Raw genomic sequence first — 26168 nt, forward strand, 5'->3', positions numbered from 1 at the left:
GATGCAGCATCTTCTGACTTCCTCTAACTTCACAAGAGGAAGACAGAATCACCATCAGCAGCCCAAGTCCTGTTCCTATGAGACCAGACATGCTGCCACCCTCCAGCCATCTTACCAACCTTGACACCAACCATCCCTCCCTTGGCACCCACTTCCTCTTTGCTGGGTTCAGTAATTCGCTGCAGTGGCCACACAGAGCTCACAGATTATGGGGTTTATTAGGCAAGCAACAGGCTACAATTCAAGTTCAGGAACATGCTCTGGATACAGTTCTTCAATCAGGGCAGTCTTCTCACTGCTGTGCACTTAGACATACCTCTCTGGCCCTTGGCCTCTTGGCTTGGCCTCTGCCTCTGCAGGCCAGGTAAGCCTGCCACTCTGTCCCATGCCTCTTGGTTCCACTCCCACCATCTCTCAGCCAGGCAACTCTCTCAACCAGGTGTCTCTCTCAGCCAGGTGTCTCTCTCAGCTGGCAATGAGATTTCCCCTTCTGCCTCTAGGAGGGCTTATTTTAAACCCAGCAGAGTGGCAAAACTAACCAATCTCAACATCAGAGTTCCACCTACCTGAGAGAGAGGAACTTTCCCAGAAGATTACTTCATGCTGCTCCAACAGAAATACCCCACATGGATGACCTTAACAATCAGGAGTTGAATAGCAGCTACTCGGTTGCTAATGGCAAATTCCACCACAGAGTTAACTGCCAGTCTCATTATAGGATATAACCACTACAAGCTGCCCAGCCAAGTTGACACATATTTCTATGGTCCCCCCAGTAATTTGGTGGGGATTACCTATATCCCTATAGCTAGAAAAGACATAACATGCAGCTCACTACACTGCAGGCATATATGCAAAACCAACAGCTAACATTATTCTCAATGGAGAGAGACTGCAACCATTCGCCTTGTGAACAGGAACCAGACAAGGATAACCTCTATCACCACTTCTATTCAACGTTGTATTGGAAGTCCTAGCCGGTGCAATAAGGCAAGAAAGAGAAACCAATGGCATCCAAATTGTCAAGGAAGATGTAAAGCTATCCTTATTTGCTCATGATATGATCCTATATGTAAGAAACACGAGATTCAACAAAAAAACTGCGGGAAATAATTAAGAGATTTATCATAGTGATGTGATACAAGATCAACACAAAAATCAGTTGGATTTCTCAAGCTTGCTGGAAGGGAAATCAATACCATTTATAATAGCTACCAAAAGAATAAAATACTTGGGAATAAATCTCACTAGGGACACAAAAGACCTGTACAAAGAAAACTACAAAACACTACTCCAAGAAACCATAAGAGATCTACATAAATGGAAGAACATACCATGCTCGTGGATGGGAACATTGAACACTGTGAAAATGTTAGTACTCCCCAAAGCAGTTTATACATTCAATGCAATCCCAATCCAGATCCCATCAAGATTCTTTAAGGATATGGAAAAACCAATCACTATTTTATATGGAAAGGAAAGAGACCTCAGATAAGCAGAACACTATTAAGAAGAACAAAGTAGGAAGTCTCACACTCCCAGATCTCAAAACCTATTTTACAGCTGACTATGAGACCAGAAGAACTAGATGGTGCCCAGCTACCACTGTCAACCACTCAGAGGGAGATCTATATAGGAGATCCTAGTTACAGAGAAGGAGAACAATGTGGAACAAAACTCAAAATCATTTGGAAAAGAAAAAAAAAGGGGGGGGGGACCAGATTTTCTGGTCTGATAGAGCCTGGTGGAAACACTGAGACTATGGCCCCTAGCTGCCCTTCAGGTCTGGAATTGAACCCACACCTATGGCTTCCAGCCAAACAAAAGATAGGCATATGAGTTGAACATTTACCCAAGGTAGATATACTCCTTGGAGAGAACAATCATGGGAGAAAGAAGGGCTGTTTATGTACAACCGCTCGGGGCAGGAATGCACTGAGGGATGGACACGGAAGAAGCTGTACAGTAGCTTTGTTTTTTTTTTGTGTGTGTGTGTGATTTGAGTGAACTGCTATATGGAAAGTGAATTTGCTCTATCAACGTTCACTGAAATCACAAAAAAAAAAAAAAAAAAAAAAAAAACCAACCTACTGTACAGCCACATTAGTCAAAACAGCCTGGTACTGGTACAACAACAGACACATAGACCAGTGAAACAGAGTTGAGAACACAGAAATAGATCCATTGACCTATGGTCAGCTGATTTTTGACAAAGGTTTGAAATCCATTACATGGGGAAGAGATGGTCTCTTTAACAAACAGTGCTGGCAAAGCTGGATATCTATTTGCAGATAAATGAAAGAAGATCCATACCTCACATCATACACAAAAAATAATTCCAGATGGATCAAAGACTTAAATGTGAAACCTAAAACTATAAAGTTCCTCAAGAAAAAAAATAGGGGTAAATTTAGGGGTGGTGGCATAGTGCCATGACTGCTAACCAAAAGGCTGGCAGTTCAAACCCACCAGCAACTCTTCAGAAAGAAGGTTGGGCAATCTACTTCTGTAGTGATAGTGCCTCAGAAACCCAAGGAGGGGTCGCTATGAGTTGAATCTGACTCAGTGGCAGTGTGTTTTTGTTTGGAATTTATGGCATAAATAGACTGTCAAGCATAACCCAAAATGCAGAAACAGTAGAAGATAAACTAAATGAATGGGACCTTCTAAAAATTACATTTTTATTGCTTCAAAAGAATTCTCCAAAAGAGTCAAAAGAGAACCTACAGATTGGGAAAAAATATTTGGCAAGGACATATTTGACAAGGACTTACCTCTAAAATTTATAGAAAATTTCAACACCTCAACAACAAAAAGGATTAACAATCCCATTAAAAATGGGCAGAAGACATGAATAGACACTTCATCAAAGAAGATACTCAGGCAGCCAGCAAATACATGAAGAAATGCTCACAATCATTAGCCATCAGAGAGATGCAAATCAAAACAACATTGAGATACCATCTCGCCCCAGCACTAATGGCAAAGTTCAACAAGACAGAAAATAACAAATGCTGGTGAGGATGTGGAGATATTGAGACTCTCATACACGGCTGGTGGGACTGTAAGATGATTCCTTAAAAAGCTGGAATTAGAAATACCATTTGGCCCAGCAATCCCATTACTAGGTATATATCCTAGAGAAGTGAGAGCCAGGACAAGAACAGATATATGCACAACCATGTTCACCACAGCACCATTAACAATAGCAAAATGATGGAAACAACCTAGGTGTCCATCAACATAAGAATGGATAACCAAACTATGGTACATAAGACACAACGGAGTACTATGTAGCACTAAAGAATAATGTAGAATCTGCAAAACACCACATAATGTGGATGAACTTGGAGGACATTATGCTGAGTGAAATAAGTCAATCACAGGACAAATACTGTATTAGTTCATTATTGTAAAAAGTAAAGGAAAGGTTTATATATTGAGGGAAATTTTCTTTGTTGATTACCAGGGGTGGGAGGGAAGGAGAGGGAGGAAACACTGCAAAAATAAAAAATAAAAAATTGATATAGAATGAGTGAAAAAAAGAGCAGAAAGAAAGAAAAGACCAAAATGGATGTCAAAGGAGACTCTGAACCTTGCTCTTGAGTGGAAAGTAGCTAAAGTGAATGGAAGAAATGATGAAATAAAAGAATTGAAGAGAAAACTTCAAAGAAAATGAGCAAACAAAGTAAAATATACTTTGAAGACAAAGTAAAGTATAATGAATTGTGCAAAAACCTGAAGTTAGGAGACCAAAAAGGAAGAACATGCTCAGCATCTCTCAAGCTGAAAACACTGAAGAAAGAAATTCAAGCTTCAAGTTGGCAATATTATAATATGGCCAAAGTATTGAACAATGTAGGAAGCATCAAAAGAAGACAGAAGGTATACACAGAATCACCATACAAACAGAATTGGTCAGTTCAGCCATTCCAGGCATTAGCAAAAAACAAGGCTCCGGGAATTGACAGAATACCAATTGAGATGTTTCAACAAACAGATGCAATACTGGAAGCTATCACTCATTTATGCCAGGAAATTTGGAAGATATCTGCCTGGCCATCTGACTGGAAATCCATGTTTGTGTCCATTCCAAAGAAAGGAGATTCAACAGAATGCTGAAAGTATCAAGAAAGATCATTAATAGCACAAGTAAATAAAATTTTGCTGAATATAATTCAAGAATGATTGCAGCAGTCCATCAACAAGGAACTGGCAGAAATTCAAGGTGAATTTAGAAGAAGACATGGAATGAGCGATATCATTGCTGATACCAGATGGATCTTGGCTGAAAGCAGAAAATACCAGAAAGATAATTAGCTGTGTTTTACTGACTGTGCAAAGATATTTGACTGTGTGGATCATAACAGATTATGAATAACATTGCAAAGAGTAGGAATTCCAGAACACTTAATTGTACTCATGACGAACTTATACATACACCAAGAGGCAGTGCTTCAAACAATAAAAAGGGGATATTGTGTGGTTTAAAATCAGGAAGGGTGTTCATCAGTGTTGTATCCTTTCACTATACTTGTTCAGTTGGTATGTGGGGCAAATAATCAGAGAAACTGGACTATATGAAGAAGAAAGCAGCATCAGGATTGAAGGAAACTCATTGACAACCTGAAATATGTAGATGACACAACCTTGCTTGCTAAAAGCAAAGGGGACTTGAGCATTTACTGATGAAGATCAAAGATTACAGCCTTTAATGTGGATTACACGTCAACATAAAGAAAAAAAATCCTCATAAATGGACCAATTAGCAACATAATGATAAATGGAAAATATTGAAGTTGTCAAGGATTTCATTTTACTTAGACCCACAGTCAATGCCCATGGAAGTTGCAATCAGGGAATCAAAGGACTTATTTCATTGGGCAAATCTGTTGCAAAAGACCTGTTTAAAGTGTTAAAAAAAAAGATGTCACTCTGAGGACTAAGGTCCATCTGAACTAAGCCATAATATTTTCAATTGCCTAATATTTGGGCAATCCTACTTCCGTAGTGATACTGCCTCAGAAACCCAAGGAGGGGTCGCTATGAGTCAGGGCTGACTCGATGGCACATAACAACAACAACAACAACAATATACATATGGAAGCTGGACAGTGAAAAAGGAAGACTAAAGAAAAATTGATGCCTTTGAATTATGGTGTTGGTAAAGAATACTGAATAGACCATGGACTGCCAGAAAACTGAACAAATTTGTCTTGGAAGAAGTATAGCCAGAGTGCTCCTTAGAAGCAGGAGTAGTGAGACATTGTCTCACAAACTTGGGACATGTTACAAAGAGAGACCAGTCCCTGCAGAAAGACATAATTCTCAGTAAAATAGAAGGTCAGCAAAACAGAATACCCTCAATGAAATGGATTGATAAAGTGGCTGGGCTCAAAACCAGCAACAATTGTGAGGAGGGCACAAGACTAGGCAGTGTTTTGTTCTTTTGTACATTGGGTTGCTAGGAGTCAGAACTGTCTCAACTGCACCTAACAACAACAGATGTAATGCCTTATATAGAACACTCTACCTGAAACAGCACAATATATATTCTACTCCAATGCACATGGGCCATTCTCCAGGATAAGCTATGTATTAGCTCACAATGGAAGTCTTGATAAATTTAAAAAGATTGAAATCATACAAAGTAGTTTCTCTGAGCACAATAGAGGGATGTTAGAAATCAGTAACAGGAAAAAAAGAGACAAAAACCTGAAAGAAAAGAATTGTTTTTGTTCAAGGAAGAAATTTTTTCAAGGGGAAAATCACAAGTTTCTTAGAGTCAAATGAAAATGAAGCACAACGTACCAAAATTTATGTGATACAGCAAAGGCAGTAATGAGAGGGAAACACAGCAATAAATACCTACATGGCAGAAGGAGAATGATCTCAAATTGACAGCCTAACACAGCAACTCCAGGAACTAGAACAAGAAAAGTGAACTAAGCCTAAACCTACCAGGAGAAATGAAATAACAAAGATCATAGCAGAAATAAATAAAATTGAAAACAGAAAAACAAAAGAGAGAATCAATAAAACCAGAAGTTGCTTATTTGAAAAGATTAAAAAAAAAAAAAAAAAAACCTCACAAGTCATTAGTTAGACTGATAAAGAAAAGAGGAAAAGATTTAAATAATCAAAATAAGAAATGAAAGAGTGGACATTGTGACTGACTCAATAGAAATAAAAAGAATTAGGACAGAATATTTGAACAGCTGTATAGCAACAAAGTTGATAACCTAGATGAAATAGGCAAGTTGTTAGAAGCACACAACCTACTCAAACTGACTCAGAGAAAACAGAAAGTTTTAGCAAATCCATCACAAGTGAAGAGATTGAATCAGAGATCAGAAACCTGGACCAGATGGCTTCATTGGGACCTTCTACCAAACATTCAGAGAAATATTGACATCAATACTGTTTAAACTCTTCCAAAAGACAGAGAAGGAAGGGAAACTCCCTAATTCATTCTATGAAGCAAGTATAACCTTGATACCAAAACTAGAGAAAGACACCATAAGAAAACTACAGTCCCATATCTCTTATGAATATAGATGAAAAAAATCCTCAATGAAATACTAGTGAACAAAATCCAACAGCATATTAAGAATCATACACCATGACCAAGTGGGATTTATTCCAGGAGTGCAAAGATGGTTCAATATTTGAAAATCAGTGTACGTAATACACCACATCAAAAGAATAAAGGGAAAAAAAAACAGTCTTTTTTGAAAAAAAGATTGGAATAATAGGGAAATTCCTCAACATGATTTAGGGCATATATAAAAAGCTAACAGGCAGTATTATACTTAACAGAGAAAGACTGAAAACTTTCCTCTTGGAATCAGGAACAAGGCAAAGATGTCCATGCTCACCACTTTTATTCAATATTGTATTAGCAGTCCTAGCCAGAGCAATAAGGCAGAAAAAGAAATAAAAGGCATCCAGACTGGAAAAAAAGAAGTAATAATATTTCTAGTCATGGATGATATGATCCTATATATAGAAAATCCCAAAGAGTCCACAAGAAAACTTCTAGAGGTAATAGAGGACTTTAGCAAAGTTGCAGCAAAGATCAACAAACAAAAAATCAGTTGGGTTTCTATGCACCAGCAATGAAAAATCTAAAAGAGAAATTAGGGAAAAAATTACATTTACAATAATATCTATGAAAATAGAAGACCTAATATCTATGAAAATAGAAGATCTAGCCAAGTATGGGAAGGACTTATGTGATAAAAACTATAAAACACTGCTAAAAGAGATTAAAGAAGACAAGTAAATGAAAAGATGTCCCATGTTCATGGATTAAAAGATTTACTATTATTAAGTTGTCACTACTACTCCAAGAAATACATAGATTCAGTGCAATCCTAATCAATAGCCCAACAGTTTTTTTTTTTTTTTTTAACAGAAACAGAAAAACTAGTCCTTGACTTTATATGGAATATCAAAAGCCCTGGATAGCTAATTTTAAATACTTCCTAATTTTAAAATATACTATACAGCTGATACTGTACACTAATCAAAACAGGCTGGTACTTGTATAACAATAGACACATAGACCAATGGACAAGAACTGATAGTCCAGAAATAAACCCACACATCTATGGTCAACTGACTTTTGACAAGGGTACCAAGTCTATTTGATGAAAAAAATCTCTTCAACAAATAGTGCTGGGAAAATGGGATTTTCACATGCAGATCAGTGAAACAGGTTCTGTATCTCACATCATACACAAGAACAAATGCACAGTGGACTGTTGTTGTTGTTGTTGTTGTTGTGTGCCGTCGAGTCGACCCCCGACTCATAGCGACCCCTCCTTGGGTTTCCGAGGCAGTATCACTACGGAAGTAGGATTGCCCAAACTTCCTTCCGAGGAGTGGCTGGTGGGTTTGAACCGCCAGCCTTCTGGTTAGCAGTCAAGTGCTTTAGCCACTATGCTACCAGAGCTCCTCCCAACACTAAAACCAAAATATACAAACTAAACCATAAAATTCTTAAAAGATAAAGCAGGGCAATGCTGTCAGGCTTAGCATTTAACGATGGATTATCTAAAATAACAAAAGCACAAACATCAAAAGACAAAATAAATAAATGGGACTTCCTAAAAATTAAAAACTTTTATTTATCAAAAGGCTTTACCAAAAAGGTGAAAAGACAAGCTACTGATTGGGAGAATATCTTTAGAAACCACATATCCAACAAGAGTCGTATAACCAAACGATATATAAAACTTTGGCAGCTTAACAACAGGAAGACAAATAATGCGATCATAAAATGGGCAAAGGACTTAAAAGACATATCACCAAAGAGGACATTCAAATGGCCCACCAAACACATGGTAATGTGTTTGACGTTCATTGTCATTAGCCACCAGAGAGATTCAAATAAAAAAATCCACAAGATAACATTTAATCCCCACTAAGATGGCAAAGAGAAAAATAAAAAAATAAAAAAAAAAAACAGAAAATAACAAATGTGGTGAGGATGTAGGGAAATTTAAATTCTTACCCATTGCTGGTGGGAATGCAAAGTGGTGCAGCCATTGTGGGAAACAGTGTGGTAGTTCCTGAAAAAAACTGAAAATAGAACTACTATATGACCCAGCAATTTCACTTCTAAGTATATATCCAATAGACTTGAAAGCAGAGACTCAAACAGAGACTTGTACACTATTGTTCACTGCAGCACTATTCACAATAGCCAAAAGGTAGAAACAACTTAAATCCCCATCAACAGATGAATGGATTAACAAAATGTAGTACATACATACAATGGAATACTACTCAACCAGTAGGAAAAATGAAGTTTTGAAATATGCTTTGATATGGATAGAGCTGGAATACATAATGCTGAGTGAAATGTCAGTCACAAAAGGACAAATATTTTATGACCTCACATATATAAAAAGACAAGGAGGAAATAGGGGGTTAACAGTGACAGAACAATCTCATTAAGGGTTGAGTTGTACAGATGAAAGTTATAATTGCTGTCAATAAGTTGTATACCTATAAAAAGTTGAACTGGGAAAAGTTTTATGATAGATACATTTACAACAGTGACAAAGAGTCTGCTGAGGCTGCTCATATACAACCAAAAACCCCATGAGATTTGGTTTCTTGGTTTAGAGGTTTAGGGTCATGGTTTCATAGGACATCCCAGTTAATTGCCCTAATAATGTGTTTAGTGCTCCTGTTCTAATTCCTGGTCTGTTGCGTAGTGTCTGGAGTCTTAAGAGCTTGCAAGTGGGGCATTCAAGGCACAACACTTGGTCTTTCTTCACCTGGAGCAACAGAGGAAGAAGGAGAATCAGGAATAGGAGGAAGATATGGAATGTACGCTGTATGAACAACTGCCTCCTTTGCCATGAGATCAGAGGAACTGGATGGTGGCTTTGAACATTTTGATGAAAGAGTCTACGGAAGAATCCTGATCAACATGGGGGAAATGCAGACCAGAATTTCAAAATCTCATGGAATGCAGGATTCCATGAGAATTGCCATGAGGTTGGATGAACCCCTGAAACTCTTCCTTAAACTAGAAACTTCCCGTGAAGTCTTCTTAAAACTGAACAATAATTTAGCTTAAGTAGTAAAAAATGTCTGCTTTGAGAATTACACTCTTTTAACTATATGGGATCATACTGACAACAGCAACTGAAAAGATTGTATAGGAACCTTAGGGGGCAGTGAATTTGTGTTAATGGGGGAGGAATAACTCAGAAAAGGAGGGTGAGAATCACTGCATAACTCAAAGAATGTAATCAGTGTCACTAAATGGTATGTATAGAAACTATTGAATCGGTGTATGTTTTGCTGTGTATATTCTCAACAATAATAAAATAAATAAATTTAAAATTAATTTGAATTAGTTGTCAACGTTTGAAAATTAGGGTGTGTCATATAGAACTGGGATTCTGGCTAATTGTGAATATTAGGATTAATGACCTGTACCCCTGAGGACACATTCTTATGGGACAATAATTGGCTGAAGATGAGTAGCAGTCATCCCCTAAACAGAAGACATTTAACCTGCAGTTTGTCACACCCATTGTATTACATCTGGCCAGCTTCACTCGTTTGTATTACCTGCTGGTCCCATAGTCATTTGAGTTTCAACTCTAATCATTGAGTATTAGGATTTGAGAAATAGAAATGTTATAGAAAAGGTGACCATATAATGAACTGTCTAAACTAGGATGCTTTTGAGAGTAAAAATGTGTGCTATTAATAGTTGTTATTGTTAAGTGCTATCGAGTCGGCTCTGAATCATAGTGACCCTATGTACAATAGAAAGAAATACTGCTCAGTCATGCACCATCTTCACAATCCTTGTTATACTTGAGCTGATCATTGCAGCCACTGTGTCAGTCCATCTTGTTGAGGGTCTTCCCCTTTCTTGCTGACCCTCCACTTTACCAGCATGATATCCTTCTCCAGGGAATGGTTCCCTCTGACATGACCATAGTAGGTGACATGAAGTTTGGCCATTCTTGCTTCTAAGGAGCATTACGGCTGCACTTCTTCCAGGACAGATTTGTTTGTTCTTCTGGCAGTCCATGGTACTTTCAGTCTTTGCCAACACCACAATTCAAAAGTAACTCTTCTTTAGTCTTCCTTATTCATTGTCCAGCTTTCACATGCATATGAGACTATTGAAAATACTATGGCTTTGGTTAGGCACACCTTAGCCTTCAAAGAGACATCTTTGACAACTTCAAACTTTTGTCCATTTATCATGATACTGCTTATTGGGCCAGTTGTGAGGATTTTTGTTCTCTTTATGATAAGGTATTTGTAATCCATACTGCAGACTACAGTCTTTAATCTTCATCAGTAAGTGCTTCAAGCTTCACTTTCAGCAAGCAAGGTTGTGTCATTTGTAAAGTGCAGGTTGTTAATGAGTCTTTCTCCAATCTTGATGTCATGTTCTTCTTCGTGTATGCAGCTTCTCAGATTATTTGCTCAACATACAGATTGAATTCAAAGTATGGGGAAAGGATACAACCCTGACACATACCCTTCCTGATTTTAAACCATACAGTATCCCCTTGTTCTGTTCCAGCAACTATATATAGGTTCCCTTGTTCTGTTCAAGAGTCTGTGTATAGGTTCCTCATGAGCACAATTAAGTGTTCTGGAATTCCCATTCTTCTCAATGTTATCCATAATTGGTAAAACACAAGTAAACATATTTCTGGTATTCTTTGCTTTCAGCCAAGATCCATCTGACATCAGCAATGATATCCCTTGTTCCACATCCTCTTCTGAATCCAGCTTGCATTTCTGGAAGTTACCTGTCAATATACTGCTGCAGTCATTTTTGAATTATCTTCAGAAAGATTTTACTTGTGTGTGATGTTAATGATACTGTTAGATAATTTCCACAATCTTTTGGATCATCTTTCTTTGGAATGGGTACAGATAGGGATCTCTTCCGGTCAGTTGGCCAGGTAGCTGTCTTCCAAATCTCTTGGCATAGCCAAGTGGGTACTTCTAGTGTGATATCCATTTGTTAAAACATCTCAACTGGTATTCCATCAATTCCTGGAGCCTTGTTTCTTGCCAATTCCTTCAGTGCAGCTTCAACTTCTTCCTTCAGTATCATTGGTTCTTTATCATGTGAACATTGACCAATTCTTTTTGGACAATGACTCTGTGTATTCCTTCCATTTTTTATTTTTTTGGTGCTTCCTGCATCATTCAATATTTTACCTATAGAATTTTTCAATATTACAACTTGAGGCTTGGATTTTTCCTTGAGTTCTTTAAGCTTAAGAAATGCCAAGTGTGTTCTTTGGTTTTTGGTTTTGGTTTTCTAACTCTAGGTCTTTGCACATTTCATTATAAGTGACTTTGTCTTCTCGATCTGCTTTTTGAAATCTTCTGTTCAGCTCTTTTATTTTGTCATTGCTTCCATTTGCTTTAAGTACTCTCTGTTCAAGAGCAAATTTCTGAGTCTCTTCTGACATCCATTTTGGTCTTTTATTCCTTTCCTGTCTTTTTAATGACCTTTTGCTTTCTTCATGGATGATGTTCTTGATATCATCCCACAATTCTGGTTTTCGGTCATGGGTGTTCAATGTGTCAAATCACATTGTCTCTAAATTCAGGTGAGATATAATCAAGGTCATATTTTGGCTCTCATAGACTTGTTTTAGTTTTCTTCAGCTTCAACTTAAATTTGTATATGAGCAGTTGAGGTCTGTTCCACAGTCACCTCCTGGCCTTGTTTTGGTGGAAGATATTGAGCTTCTCCATTACCTCTTTCCGCAGATGTAATCGATCTGATTCCTGTGTAGTCTACCTGAGGAGGTCCATGTGTATAGCCACCATTTATGTTATTGAAAAAGGTGTTTGTAATGGGTAAGTCGTTGGTCTTGCAAAATTCTATCATGTGATCTCTGGCATCATTTCTGTTACCAAGGCCATATTTTCCAACTACTGGTGATTCTTCTTTGTTTTGAACCTTTGCATTCCAGTCACCAGTAATAATCAATGGATCTTGAGTGCATGTTTGGTCGATTTCAGGCTGCAGAAGTTGGTAAAAATTTTTAATTTCCTCATCTTTGGCTTTACTAAAAAAGGCATATGTGTAAGACATTTGACTGCTAGGTGGTTCAAATCCACCAGCGACTTCTTGGAAGGAAGATTGGGCAATCTACTTCCATAGTGATACTGCCTCAGAAACACAAAGAGGGGTCACTGTGTGAGTTTGGATCCGACTCGATGGCAGTGAGTTTTGTTTTTTTTTTTTTTTTTTTGGTTTTGGCTTTAGTGGTTGGTGTGTAAATTTGAACAATAGTGGTATTAACTGGTCTTCCTTGTAGGTGTATGAATATTATCCTATCTCTGACATTGTACTTCAGGATAGATCTTGAAACACTTTTTGTAACAATGAATGTGACACCATTCCTCTTCAATTTTCCATTCCCAGAGTAATAGATCATATGATTGTTTGATTCAGAATGGTCAAAAACAGTCCATTTCAGTTCACTGATGCATAAGATACCACCAGGTGTCTGTCAGTTTTTCATACTGTGGTGGCTTGCATGGTACTGTAAGGCTGGAGGCTGTACCACCGGTATTTCAAATACCAACAAATATTAATAGTTATTTCAGTATAATAGTCATAAACCAAAACTGTCCCCCCAAGAAAACCAAGGTATATGGTCACCCTAATTGTAGGCCATCTCATTCAACCCTTTCATTTTAATAATGAGAACAATGAGACCTAGTGTTTGAACAATTTATCTTAGAAATATCAGAACAAGGCTGGTCTCCATGAGGTGGAGGTTAAAGATGTCCCAAATGTCCAAACTACTATGCCACTCCATCATTTCAGACATTAACTCCTCCTCCTCTTCTCAGTAATTTCCCCATATTAGGGTTCCGTGTTTCACTGTAACACCTCACAGAACTCACAGACACCCAAGGGATCATCTCATGTAGTGGTGGTGGAGGCTAGGGCGCTAGCCTAGCAAGCTAGCTGGCAAGTCCCAAGTCTGTAAGTAGGTCTGGAGGATCCTTCCAATTCTTGGGGTTTGACAAACCTCAATCACCAGATCAAATGACAGCTGCTGTACCAAATCCAGGGGTGAGATGATGATGAGCCAAAATGCAGAACCAGAGCAAGAGGAGGATGAACCTTCCCAGAAGATTCATGTGTATACCCTTTTGGAAGCTAAGGGTGGTGATTTAAGTTATAACCTCCAGCAAGGCAGGACTCAAGATATATCCCACCTGTATTGCTCCAACAGAAAAAAACCCAGGTGGATGATTTTAACAATCAGTAGTTTAAAAGCAGCTATTCAATTGCTCATGGCAAATTCCACCACAAGGCCAATTGCCAGTCATTATAGGGAATAACTATTACCAGCTGCCCACCCAAGTTGATACATGACCTTAACTACCACACCACCCTAAACAAGCAGGATAATAGGATTTTCAATACATCACAAAATGGAGGACAAAGGCTAAAAGGGCCACATCAAGCAATGCACTGCACCCAGAAACAGTAAGTCATTTGCTGGTGGTAGTTACCAAGCAAACTAATGGCCAAGCTGCCCTAAGTACCCTGCCACCCAGTCTCTTTCCAAGATAACATATGTTGTCTCTAATAGTATGAGTACCATATCCTCCTTTGAATATATGTAGTTTTATAGTTAATAATTATCACATAGCTAATTTTCTGTAAGATTCTACATATTGATAGCTTACATCATTGATGACAATTTTATGAGTCTAATTAATGGCATGGGCTATATAGCACATTTAGGGATGTTTAAACATTGGTATGCTTGAGAACTAGAAAGTAAACACAAACAGAATTTCTCATTTTGCTAGATACAACAAGAGAAATATTTAGAAATGCTAATTGTCCAAATTGAGAAAAGAAAAAAAAAATCAGTAAGTATTGTATGATTGGCATGCCAAAAAACACTGCATATTGATTTCTTGATGATTGGATATTGACTGGCAATGAATATTATATCTTTAAGATATGACCATCATTCCATATTATCACCTTTGATCAGCTATCTGTTGTCTTGTTAACAAAATAAAGCCCATGTATGTTCTTAATCACTCACTTAAACTTTGGTCCAAAATCCTTGTCTGATTTTTTTACCTGGGAAACTGTACTAGACCATATGTGAGCCTGAAGGGCACCTCTAAGCCTTTTGTGAAAGCTTAGGCCTGAGAAGTCTCCTTCAGGACTCTTTTCTCCAGTACCCCATCTAGCTCCAAATTGTCCTTCCTAGGACATCCCAAGAAGCAGACCATTGTACCACTTCAGTTTCATGAGGTAGAGGACAGAAAGAAGGAAGCCCTTTTTACAAGGCCTAAAGCAGAGCTTGCCTATGGTGCCTACACCATGCTTCCTTTTCCTTGGGATACACTCTGGTCCAGTTGATCTTCCAAATGTAGGACTATCATTTATGCAGGAGACCTGACCAGAACTTTGCCAACCTGGCCTCTTATAGTTGAGGAGAACCAAGAGAAGTAGACTGAACAGTGATCCCTTTCCCCTTCTCCCTAACATCTTGCCTCTTGCCTAGTGTCCTAGAGGACCCCTTATTCTTTGACATCCATTTGAACTTCTTCTCTGTGGGCTGGCTGGAGAGATGAGGGGACTGGTGACCAACTATAACCTTTATACTCAAAATATAAGCCACTCATATGGGTAACTTTTTTCTCTAAAGTTGTTTTCTATATGATCCATATCCATATGAATGACACAGTACCCTAGAGCTCTGTGGTCCAGAAGCAACATGGGGTTGTTGGAGCCCCTGAAACATGGCTAGTGCAATACATTGAAATAATGGTGGTTTGGCCGTATTGGGATAAATAAAAAATTTTACCTGTCTCTTTTTACCTTTTTAATGTGACTACTAGAAAATCTAAAATTACCCGTGTGGCTCCATTATGTTTCTATTGGACAGCGCTGTTCTAGAGGTGTATGCTAGATGCATAAATGAAATGGGATTCAGTTGCACTTAGATTGTTCTTTGGCATTGCAGTGATCTTTTAACTATCACAGGTCTGAAAGGAGAGCAGTTTGCTAGATGTTTTCCAGTGCAATTTACTAAATTTTTAGTAACACTTCAGTGTAATAGAAATATTTGGTGCAGGGGCAGAAATGATGTAAGGGCCTTCCACCACTTATCTGTCAGTTTATCATACCATGGTGGCTTCATGTAGCTATGATGTCAGAAACTATGCCACTGATATTTCAAATACCAGCACATTGTGGACAAGTTTCAGCAGAGCTTCTAGATTAAGATTGCTAGATTAGAAAAAAAAAAAAAAAAGCCTGGTAATCAACTTCCAAAAATTAGCCAATGAAAACCTATGGATCACAACAGAACATTGTTCAACTCACTTACTTTGGACACATCATCAAGAGGGATCAATTACTAGAGGAGGACATCATGTTTGGTGAAGTGGAGGGCCAACAAGGACATGGGAGACTCTCTGTGAGATGGAGTGGCACAGTAGCTGCAATGATGTACCCAAACATGATGCTGTTTGTGAGGATGTTGCAGGACTGGGCAATGTTTCATTCTGGTGTGCATAAGGTCACTATGAGTCGGAGTCTACTCGATGGCATCTAACAACAACAAATATTAACCTTGGTGTGAGAATATGGTGAAAACATTCAGCCTTTCTTTCTATAAATCAAGCTGTTTTAAATAAGAAAGACTCATCTCTTCCCCACATCATCCTGCATCTTGTTTCCTGTACAGCTCTTTACCTCCCAGAGCTCTTGAGGCTCTGATATCAACCTTTAAGCCCTTATACCATACAATGCATAAGGCATTTGCACGCATACAATGCCAGCTGTGAGTGCCATATGGAGAAGCCATCCGTATACATATGTACAGAGTGTTTCTGAAGCCAGAAAGAGTGTAGAGAAGTGTGTGACTGATCTAGCTTTATCTTTTCCTTGCATTTGAACATTTTAATCAGTGAAATATCTTTAGGACATAAATAGAATCATGTAGTGATATAAGCCTGAGTTAAAATCAAATATGTACTTTTGTTTTTATATGGACATAGGCCTATGTGTATAAGTGTATGGGTGTATGAAAATGTAGATTGAACGTTTGGATACAAATGGGTTGATTTTCCAATGGAGTGTGTGGGAATAATGTATAAATGAATAGAGATGGTATATGTCAGTCTGCTCAAGCAGGGCTTTCTCATATTGAAGCGGAGATTTCCTCCTCCTGTAAATAGTTGAACAGAAAGCTCCTTTTCTGCTTACACCTACTTTAGGTGCAGAGTTCATTGGTATGGCTGCCAAAGATTGATGGGGAAGATCAGTCTCCTGACTGAGCCCCATATTGGTGGTATACCTCATACCACAGACAACATGGACCAGTAGCCCTGTGTAGGGATGATGTCAGGTGGAGCCACACTTCAGGCTATATTTTCCTTTGAAGTAACCTCTTTCCTTCTTTTCCTTCCACCTTTTCTAGGCAGGACAGGGCTGCTTGCTGATCTCTTGCCCAGTTTTGCTGTGGAGATTATGCCAGGTATTCAGTCATTTAACTCTTCGTTTGCTTAATCTGCTTTCACTCCATCTGTCTGGCCTCTGTATTAGTCACTAATTGCTCTTTTAATTTATTTGAACATTTATCTGTATAAGTCTGTGATCTTTTCCTGGATGAACTAAATCCATTGGAAAAAGCCTTTAAATGTCATTCCTTTGGTAACCAGGTACCAAAATAATAATAATAATAATAATAGGCTGAGACGGGAACCAGTCCTTTAGTGTCAGGCATGCAGGATTTTCAGCAATCTCTATGCCCATGCCAGCATGTCAGCTGTACCCAGATAGCTGTAAGCACCCTTCAGATCGTCATTTATCTACATTCTTTAGGTTATATATGTACCCATCTATTATTGTACAAACATATTAATCTGAATTGGCATTTATAACTTTATCAAAACATCTTTTTCAAGCATTATGAAAGCTATGCACCTCTCCTACCTTGAAAAGCACATATTGACAGACCTACATTGTTTTGCATACAACTTCAGAGGCTTCCTAGGCCACTAAGTCACTAGGGGTCTGTGGACCATATATCAAAGACACCTGCCCCAAATGCACACCTCCTTTTGTGTAGCTTCATTTGAACACACCAGCTTAGCCAAACCCAGTATCAGTTTGGTGCAGCACAAGTAGTCCATAATGGAAGGAGGCTCAGAGAGAAACAAGAATGAACTATGTGAGATAGTCTATCCAAGGAATGGTATGATCCAGTTCTGCCAAAGGTTTAAGAGCTGCCTAATAGTTAAGAGTAGCAGAGAGATAAATAATATTCCTGACCACTGGTTTTGACTTGACTCAAGTTATAAGAAACATCCAACGTCTTCATAGTTGAACTTCACTAGTTATTCTTCTAGGAGCTCTGGTAGCATAGTGCCTAAGGCACTTGACTGCTAACCAGAAGGCTGGCGGTTCAAACCCACCAGCCATTCCTCGGAAGGAAGGTTGGGCATTCCTACTTCCATAGTGATACTGGCCTCGGAAACCCAAGGAGGGGTCGCTATGAGTTGAGGCTGACTCGATGGCAAATAACAACAACAGTTATTCTTCTACAAATTCTTCTAGTCCTTTCCCATTATTGGCAAACCCAAATATAGACATTCTTCTTATAGACGTTCACCCCAAAACACAAACTGGTATCTCTTTATGATCCCATTTATCCAGACTTCCCTCAATTTTGCAAGCATTCGTTCATCACAAAAGACAGTGCTATATTGCATTGTTTCAAACTAGATGCTGTATTACACAGTCCCAAGACAGAGTTACTGTATTTTTTATATCTGGTTCTCAGGGCCTGAATCCTCTCCTTACTTGTCTCCAAGAAGACTTTCACAGATAACATTCTTTTGTTTTTCAAAGGTAATTTGTCAGTATTTTATCCTTGACTGCCTGACTCAAATTGTAGCCACCGATAGACACAGCTCATCTAATCTTCAGGGCTCTGTATCTAGCTCAGGCTACATACACATTGTGTTACTATGTTTTTGCCAAGGTCCAGGCCAATGCCCTTGACTATCTATTGTTCTCAGCATGAATGTTCTCCACCTGTTCTCACCAGACAAGATCTTCTTATTCTCTCACTGAAGAGAGGTTGACCTGATTACTATGAATGCATTTCTGGTGGATGAGTGTGTGTGGGGTGTGTACTTTGGAGAAATGTAAGTTGTTTGTTTTTCTCTCTGTGGAAATTATGTTTTAAACAAATGTCAAAAAATTTTTACCACTATTACAAAACCCTTATGTAACAGCCATCATATTCTCAAGTTCCATCTGAATGTCCATTTAATTAAAGAGACAGTTAATAACCAAAATTCAAGAAAAGCATGTGTATTTGGGGCTCCTTGTAAAGGAATTTTTGGTAGATGGTTTTCAACCAAAATGAGTCACTTTAAACTTCTGGTCAGTTCCTATAGCTAAGTCCCAAAAGCATGATATTCAGACCAGTCCCTGATGGACATAGTCATTTTTATCCAAGTCAAAATAGGATCTGTTTCCTTTTCCTTGGGTCTGAGATCTCTTGATCTTTTGGATGAGCAAATGGAATGAGATGAAAATTCAATGGATGAGAATTCATGTTCAGCCTCTGGCTGAGCTGTTAAAAAGCAGAAGTGAACAGATATACCCAGATACATATATATACACACACACACACGTCAGCCTTGCCATCCATCAGAGGTCTGAGCCCTTGGCTGTACCAGCTTTCTAGCCTAGTCAGCCTGAGTGTGATCATACCAAATCAATTCACTGGGAATGGGGTCAGTGTTGTCTCTGTCTCATACTGTGTCTCCTTTTTCCCTTGACCATGGTTTGTTGTGAAGCCCTTAGCACTGATCTCAGCACTGATGCTGTGTACCTGCAAGGTGGGACAGGGATAATCATCAGGTGAATCTGATGAAAACATAAGGGGTATGGGCCACCTAAATATTTTCTGCATTTAGACTGTTTAGACTATTTAGACATGGAATACTTTTGTCTTGAGACTTAAACTTTATAGACAAAATTAGCTTGACTACAAAAAATATGTATTAAATATGTAGAAACCAAAGCTTATTACTGGTTACCAGGAATGGGAGGGAGGAAAACAGGGGAAGTCACTGTTTAGGCGGCACTGAGCTTCTGTTAATGGTGGTAGAATAATTTGGAAAAGGATGGTGGTAGATGGTTGTACAATATGATGAATGGAATTAATGTCACTGACTTGTACATATTAAATTGTTGATTTGGCAAATGTTTTGTTATATATATTTGTATCACAATTTTAAAAAAATAAACTAACATTTCTTAGCCCAGTAAGACTCCCCAACTAGGATTCTTTATACTCTTGTCCCTTACTTGTTCTGACAGTACAATCAATTTGGTAAACCGTTCTCCATCACTGTGTGCTAGTCATTATGTTGTACCTAATACGGCATAGGTATCTTCCCTTGTTTCCACATCTCAACTGTGGGAGGGTGTCTGTACTCCTCACTCTCAGAGTTCCTTATGAATTTTGAGGGTCTGTCCCCTGTTATAAAATGCTTTTTTCCCCCAGGTCCCTCCCACTTGCCTCCTCCCACAGGAAGACCCAGATTAGAGTGTGCCCTGTTCTATAGGTGGGCTGCCTCGAGTGTGGATTTCTTTGTGCGTCCTTCCAGAGTGGGTGTTTGTTGGTCTGGTGATCCTGGGAGTCTTCCTCTTCTTCGTCCTGGTGGGGATCTGCTGGTGCCAGTGCTGCCCTCACAGCTGCTGCTGTTACATCCGCTGCCCGTGTTGCCCGGATTCTTGCTGCTGCCCTCAGGCCTGTGAGTAAAGTGACCAGTGGGAGGCAGTGGGAGAGTGATCGAAAGAAATGTCATCTCCCCATCTGACAGCTTTGTGCCCTGAGTTCCTTTTCCATCTCCTTTTCCTTCCACCCAGAAGAGTTGGTCATTCCAGATCCTCACCTCTGCTGGGAGCCCCTGGCTTCCAGAGATGACCATCCTTGTCTTCCTTCTCACCTACATGCACCTCTCCATGCTTTTCATCCACACCTATCACTCCTACGTTTGGAATTTTCATTGATGCTATTGTTGAAAAGCAAAGCAGGTTCAAGATGGTGAAGCTGGGAAGTGAAACTTTTGCCTTATCTCCTGGGCATTCACACTGGAGGGAACCTCCTTTGGTCATTCTCCTCCTCCTTTTATAAGCAGATTGTGCAAACTGGCAGCCTTTTAATACCATAAGCCACAGAAGAGTTTTATTTACTCCCATGATGAAATGGGCCACAATAGGGACTAGTCCTTAGTCCTCATTTGGAGATTCACAATTTTACCTTACTGGCCAGGGCCATGTGAGCATCAACCTTGGAAGACCCACCATAAATCAAACACATCTTGAAGCATAGAGACACATGTATTTTTCATATTTTTAAGAGCTTCTTGGAGGATCAGATTATTTTCTCTGCTTTTGACATCACAGAGTGGGGGTCTTGTGCAAGCCCATTGCTTGCTTTATCCCACTAGAAAAGGTTCAGGGTCCTCTTGGAAACAGCCCTGGGCAGCTCTTGTGTTAGGCCTCTTCCAAAGGCGCTGAGGCAGCCTACAGACAGTGTGGTTAAGAGTGGGCTGCTACTGTCACTGGGGATGTTGCTGTGACAGCTCCCAGTACCACTTAATTACACAGTTGCCAGGTACTAAACACTGTAATTCCTTATGTCGTTGCCTTTTAGCAGAGCTGGAGGAATCCAAGGGGTGGGGAGAGTTGTTCTGATGAATCAATTCAAGCCTAGGAGAAAACACACACACACACACACACACACATGCCTTTAAAGCCAAGAGTTTCCTTAAGTGCATCCTCAGGAATTTTGGTATGAGGGTTGTGGAGGGTGGGCCCATGTAATTTCTCTTGCTCTTCATCTCCCTTCACAGTGTATGAAGCAGGGAAAGCCGCAAAGGCCGGGTACCCTCCCTCTGTCTCCGGTGTCCCTGGCCCTTACTCCATCCCCTCTGTCCCTTTGGGAGGAGGCCCCTCATCTGGCATGCTGATGGACAAGCCGCATCCACCTCCTCTGGCACCAAGTGACTCCACTGGAGGAAGCCACAGTGGTAAATGTAGTTCCCGACTGACCTGCCCCATCCTCCTCTTGGGCCCCTTCTTCTGGTTCCTTGCTGCTACATATGATCAGCTCAATGATGCTGAAAATGATTATCCTAACTCCAGAATTCTTCCACACGTACCAGCTCTTTTCTAGAGTGCATGTCAGACTTCCCAGGGGCTGCAGGGTGGCATTGCTGCCCTCCTTTCTTCCCAGGCTCCTCAAAACCTAAAAGTATAAAAAAAGAGGCACCTTTTAAACCTCATGCTGGTCATTCATTAATAAGTAATTTATCTCGTCTCTATTTAGTATGGGCCTATAATAGGCACAAGGAGCCCTGGTGGCACAACAGCTAAATGCTTGGCTGCTAATTGAAAGGTTAGTGGTTTGAACCCTCCTAGTGGCTCCACAGGAGAAAAACCTGTTGATCTGCTTCCTTAAAGATTACAGCCTAGGAAACCCTGTGGAGCAGGTCTGCTGTGTCACATGGGGTGGCTATTAGTCAGAATCAACTCAATGGCACCCAACAACATAGTAGGCACTGTGAAGGATTCCAGGAAATACAGGACCTGGTTTCTCCAACAAGGAGCACGGCATAGTCAGGGAGAGAGAATGGGCACTGATAGTGACAAATTCGAGTATGGTACTGAGAGTTCAAAGAAGAAAGTGATTGGGTGATTACAAAGTCTTCAGGGAAGAGGTAAGAGCCAAGCTTGGCCTAGAAGAATCATAAGATTTAGGAAAGCAGAGTTGTGGATGCTCAATCAACATGGTGACATCCCAGAGCTGGGAGAATGTAATGCATGTGCTTGCCAGCATTCAATCTGTGACCTGACTGAAGAAAGTAGGAAAAGATGCTGGAGGGAGGGTCCTGTAACCCTTGTAGAAGAACTGGGCTTGGTGTAGTGAGCAATTGAGAGCCATTGCAGGCAGGTTCCTCGGTGGGGAGCTGATATGTTGACATATGCATTTAGGAGCTATTAATCTGGCATCACTTCATAAGGGAAGTGGTAAGTGGGAAAACGTGGAACCAGAGGCTATGAACTAAGATGCAGTTGGAGTGGTTCAGTTGTGAACTGTGAGTATGTGGGCTATGATGGAGACAATGGGGACTATAAAGAATAGGTCAATCTGAGAGGTATTTTGAAAGAAGCAGCAATGAGACTTTGGAGAATGAAGGAAAGTGAGGCTTCAAGATGGCTCCAGTTTGTCTAGCCTATCATTGATAAAGGAGAGCAGATTTGGGTGAAGACAAGCCCTACTTTGGTATGATTAACTTATAGTTATTGGGAGGGGAGGCATTAAAATACAGTTTTTGTGGGGACATTTGAACAGGAGTACAGTGCTAAACAAAGGTTGATGGTTGGAACCCACCTTGCAGCTCCACAGGAGAAGACCTTGTGATCTGCTTCTGTAAAGATTACAGCCAAGGAAACCTTGTGGACAGTGCTACACTGTAACACAGGGGGTTGCTATGAGTTAGAATCTACTCATAGCCATCTGTTCTGTTCTGTTCTGATCTCTGTTTCCACATTTTAGGTATCTGTCAGAGCAGTACTCTACTCTCTCAGTACTATATCCTGTTCTGGTTACTTGGTTACTCCACCATAGAGTTGATTACCAGTCTCATCCTGGGGACTACTACATCCAGCTGCCCAGCCACTCAACCAGGCCCAACCAAGTTGACACACAAACGTAACAACCATAATTCCACCCCTTGTCAACTTGGCACCTGTACAGATCTTCAATGGGTAGTATCTGTACAGGTCTCCTCTACTGGGTGTCCTAGTTCCTGAGTGGTGACCTCACTCCCTTGGCCTGGCAGGCCTTGTTCCTCTCCCTCTTGGGCATGGCAGCCCTGCCCCCTCACTTTTGGGCAGCAGCTATGGCTCCATCCCACTGGCTCACATGAACAAGCAGCCCCACACTCCAGAACCAAGTTGGTGATAGTCTGGCTCTCTGAAACCTAGGGGGTGGTGGTGGTTCCACCCCCAAAGGCCATGGTCCTACCCTTAAGGCTGAGGCAGTTCTGCTTCCTGTTTCCTTGGTCTCTCCGCTTCTGCTGATTAATGCCGAAGGCAGCCCACTCCGCTGGAAAACTAACTGCCCCAAAAGCACTCAGCTTTCTTGCTCTGTGGGCTGGCCAACCTGCTACTCCATCTCATGTGTCTCTTCTACCAATTAATGCCCGAAGGCAACCCACTCCACCAGAAAGCCGCCTACCCAATGGCACCTGGTTTTCTCCTTTGTGGGCTGGTAAGCCTGTTGCTGTTTAATGACGGTCTCTGGGCTCTGCTACTGCTGTCTCTCATGCTGGTCTCTCTGCCAGTATCTCTCTGCCAGTCTCTTGGCTCTGCCTTTGCCATCTCTCATGCTGTATGCTGGGATCTTTCTGCCAGAGTCTCAGGTCAAGGACACACTCCACTCCTATTTCCACATTTTAGGTATCTGCAAGAGCGGCACCCCACTCTCTCAGTACCATATCCTGTTCTGGTTACCTGGTACTGCTCTGACAAGAATATACCACAAATGGGATGGCCTTAACAAACAGGAGTTTATTTTCTTGGAGGCTTTAAGTCCAAGTTCAAAGTGCCATGCACTAGGGGCTGGGTGAAAGCCCCTCAACCTTGGGGTCCAGCTCTGCCTCCTGCTCCCAGACCACTGAAGCTCGAGGCTTTTCTTCACTCAGCTGCTGGCTGATGAAGCTAACAAACCCAAGGTTGACAAGTAAAGGGCACAGTCCTGATGTTACCAAACCACACAGCAGGCCATTAATTCAAGTCCATTGTAAGTGCCAAGGTTGGCAGAGCATGGCATGCTGCTGCACAATGACATGACTACATGCAGGGTCCAAGTGTGCCATAAGCTGGAGACCATTCCCAAAGCTATTTCTTATATATGGGAAGCAGACCACATATCTAAAGGCAGCTACTCAGCTGCTTGCAGTAGATTCCATCATGGAGTTGATTACCAGTTTCATCATGGGGAATACTACATCCAACTGCCCAGCCACTCAACCAGGCCCAGCCACTATAGCATCCAATAACAAAAACAGAATAGTGAAGGTGAAGATTGTTTGTATAGAAGATTTAGGAGATGATTTTTAAATCTGTAGGAGCAGGACTCCATTAGAAGATGGAGGAATAGGCAAACAAGCTACACAAACCCTCTTCAACAAAGAAAAGAGAAACCAGTTGACAGAGATACAGAAGATAATCCTGGAGCCCTGAGCTTTGAAAGGAACTATACAGATTAGGCACTGACTAGTGGAAAAATATGAATGAAAACAGTGAGTACAGAGATGGTCGGAGCAGTGGACTGTCAGCTACTCTAATGGGACCAACAGGCTAAATATTTTCAAGTGGTGTTGGTACCTGACAATTGACCTAAAGATCAGCCCTGGTCACCAAGGGATGCTGGGATGACTATGCTGGTGGCCTATAACTAGGAAGGGAAACAGCAATGAGGGAGACAGCCTGAGCTGTGGACTTTTGGCTGTCCAGAGGGTGCAGCCATTTTGATTGTTTACAAGTGCAGCTATTTTGGATATTTAAAGTGACCAAAGGCACAGCCATTTTTAATGTTTATAAGTGGTGGCCATTTTGGATATTTAAAATGACTAAGGGTGCAGCCATTTTGAATGTTTACAAGCAGCGGCCATTTGGATTTTAAAGTGACAGCATTCTCATTCAGATTCCAGGGACCTAAGAATATCCTCTGTTTGCCAAGGATGGCAGGGACATATGGGAGGCACAGGAAAGGAGACAGATGGTGAGTATATAAGTGCTGCCAACTAGTGAATAGAGGAGCACAGCACAGTACCCTACTTACGTAGATAACATACAAACAAAGAAAATGAAAATCGTGGACAAGTCACTCCAACATACAATCACCAATTAAATATAAATACAAAAACATCACAATGCCTTGGAGACAACAGAGCATCACAGTGCACACAAAGAAGCAAGATAAAGGAGGAGAAACAAGGGACCAGGGTACAGACCCAAAAACACATCCCTGAGGAAGACACAGCATTGAAACTCCCTGACAAGGAATTGAAAAGAATTTTATTTAGATATCTTCAATGAATTGAGAGACAGATCAAGGAAAACACTGACAAAACTGAGGAAAACACAGAGAAAACCCTAGAACAATTTTGAAAGACAATACAAGAACAAAATAACAAAATAAATGAAAAATTAGAAATGACACAAAATCTACATATAGAAATCCAGAAGATTAATACTAAATTTTCAGAAATATTGAATGGGCAAAGAAGTAGAATTGAATCAATGGAAGACAGACTTAGTGAGATTGAAGACAAATACCTCAATACTTCTTTAGAAAGCAATCATTCAAAAAAAAGAAAGAAAGCAATCATTCAGAAAAAAGTTCAGAACAAAATGAAGAAAGCCTAAGGTTCATGTGGGATACCATCAAAAGGAATAACCTACGTGTAATCAGAATTCCAGAACAGGAAGAGAAAAATAAAACCACTGAGAAAATTGTCGAGGATTTGTTGGAAGAGAATTTTCCTGGTATGGTGAAAGATGA

The 26168-nt window shown here is 40.2% G+C and overlaps 1 protein-coding gene across 1 annotated transcript in view; it reads left to right on the forward strand.

Annotated features, from left to right (window-relative positions):
* ILDR2 (immunoglobulin like domain containing receptor 2) overlaps positions 1–26168 on the forward strand; it is an 81868-nt gene that overhangs the window by 34140 nt on the left and 21560 nt on the right. Inside the window, exons 3-5 of the mRNA XM_007937739.2 lie at positions 16989–17045; positions 20197–20343; positions 21448–21624. Of these exons, the coding sequence (XP_007935930.2) occupies positions 16989–17045; positions 20197–20343; positions 21448–21624 (381 nt within the window). The remainder of the gene's footprint in view (positions 1–16988; positions 17046–20196; positions 20344–21447; positions 21625–26168) is intronic.

This window comes from Orycteropus afer, unplaced genomic scaffold (assembly GCF_000298275.1).
Source record: "Orycteropus afer afer isolate SDZICR_OR568_19922 unplaced genomic scaffold, OryAfe1.0 scaffold00044, whole genome shotgun sequence".
Classification (NCBI taxonomy): Eukaryota; Metazoa; Chordata; class Mammalia; order Tubulidentata; family Orycteropodidae; genus Orycteropus; species Orycteropus afer.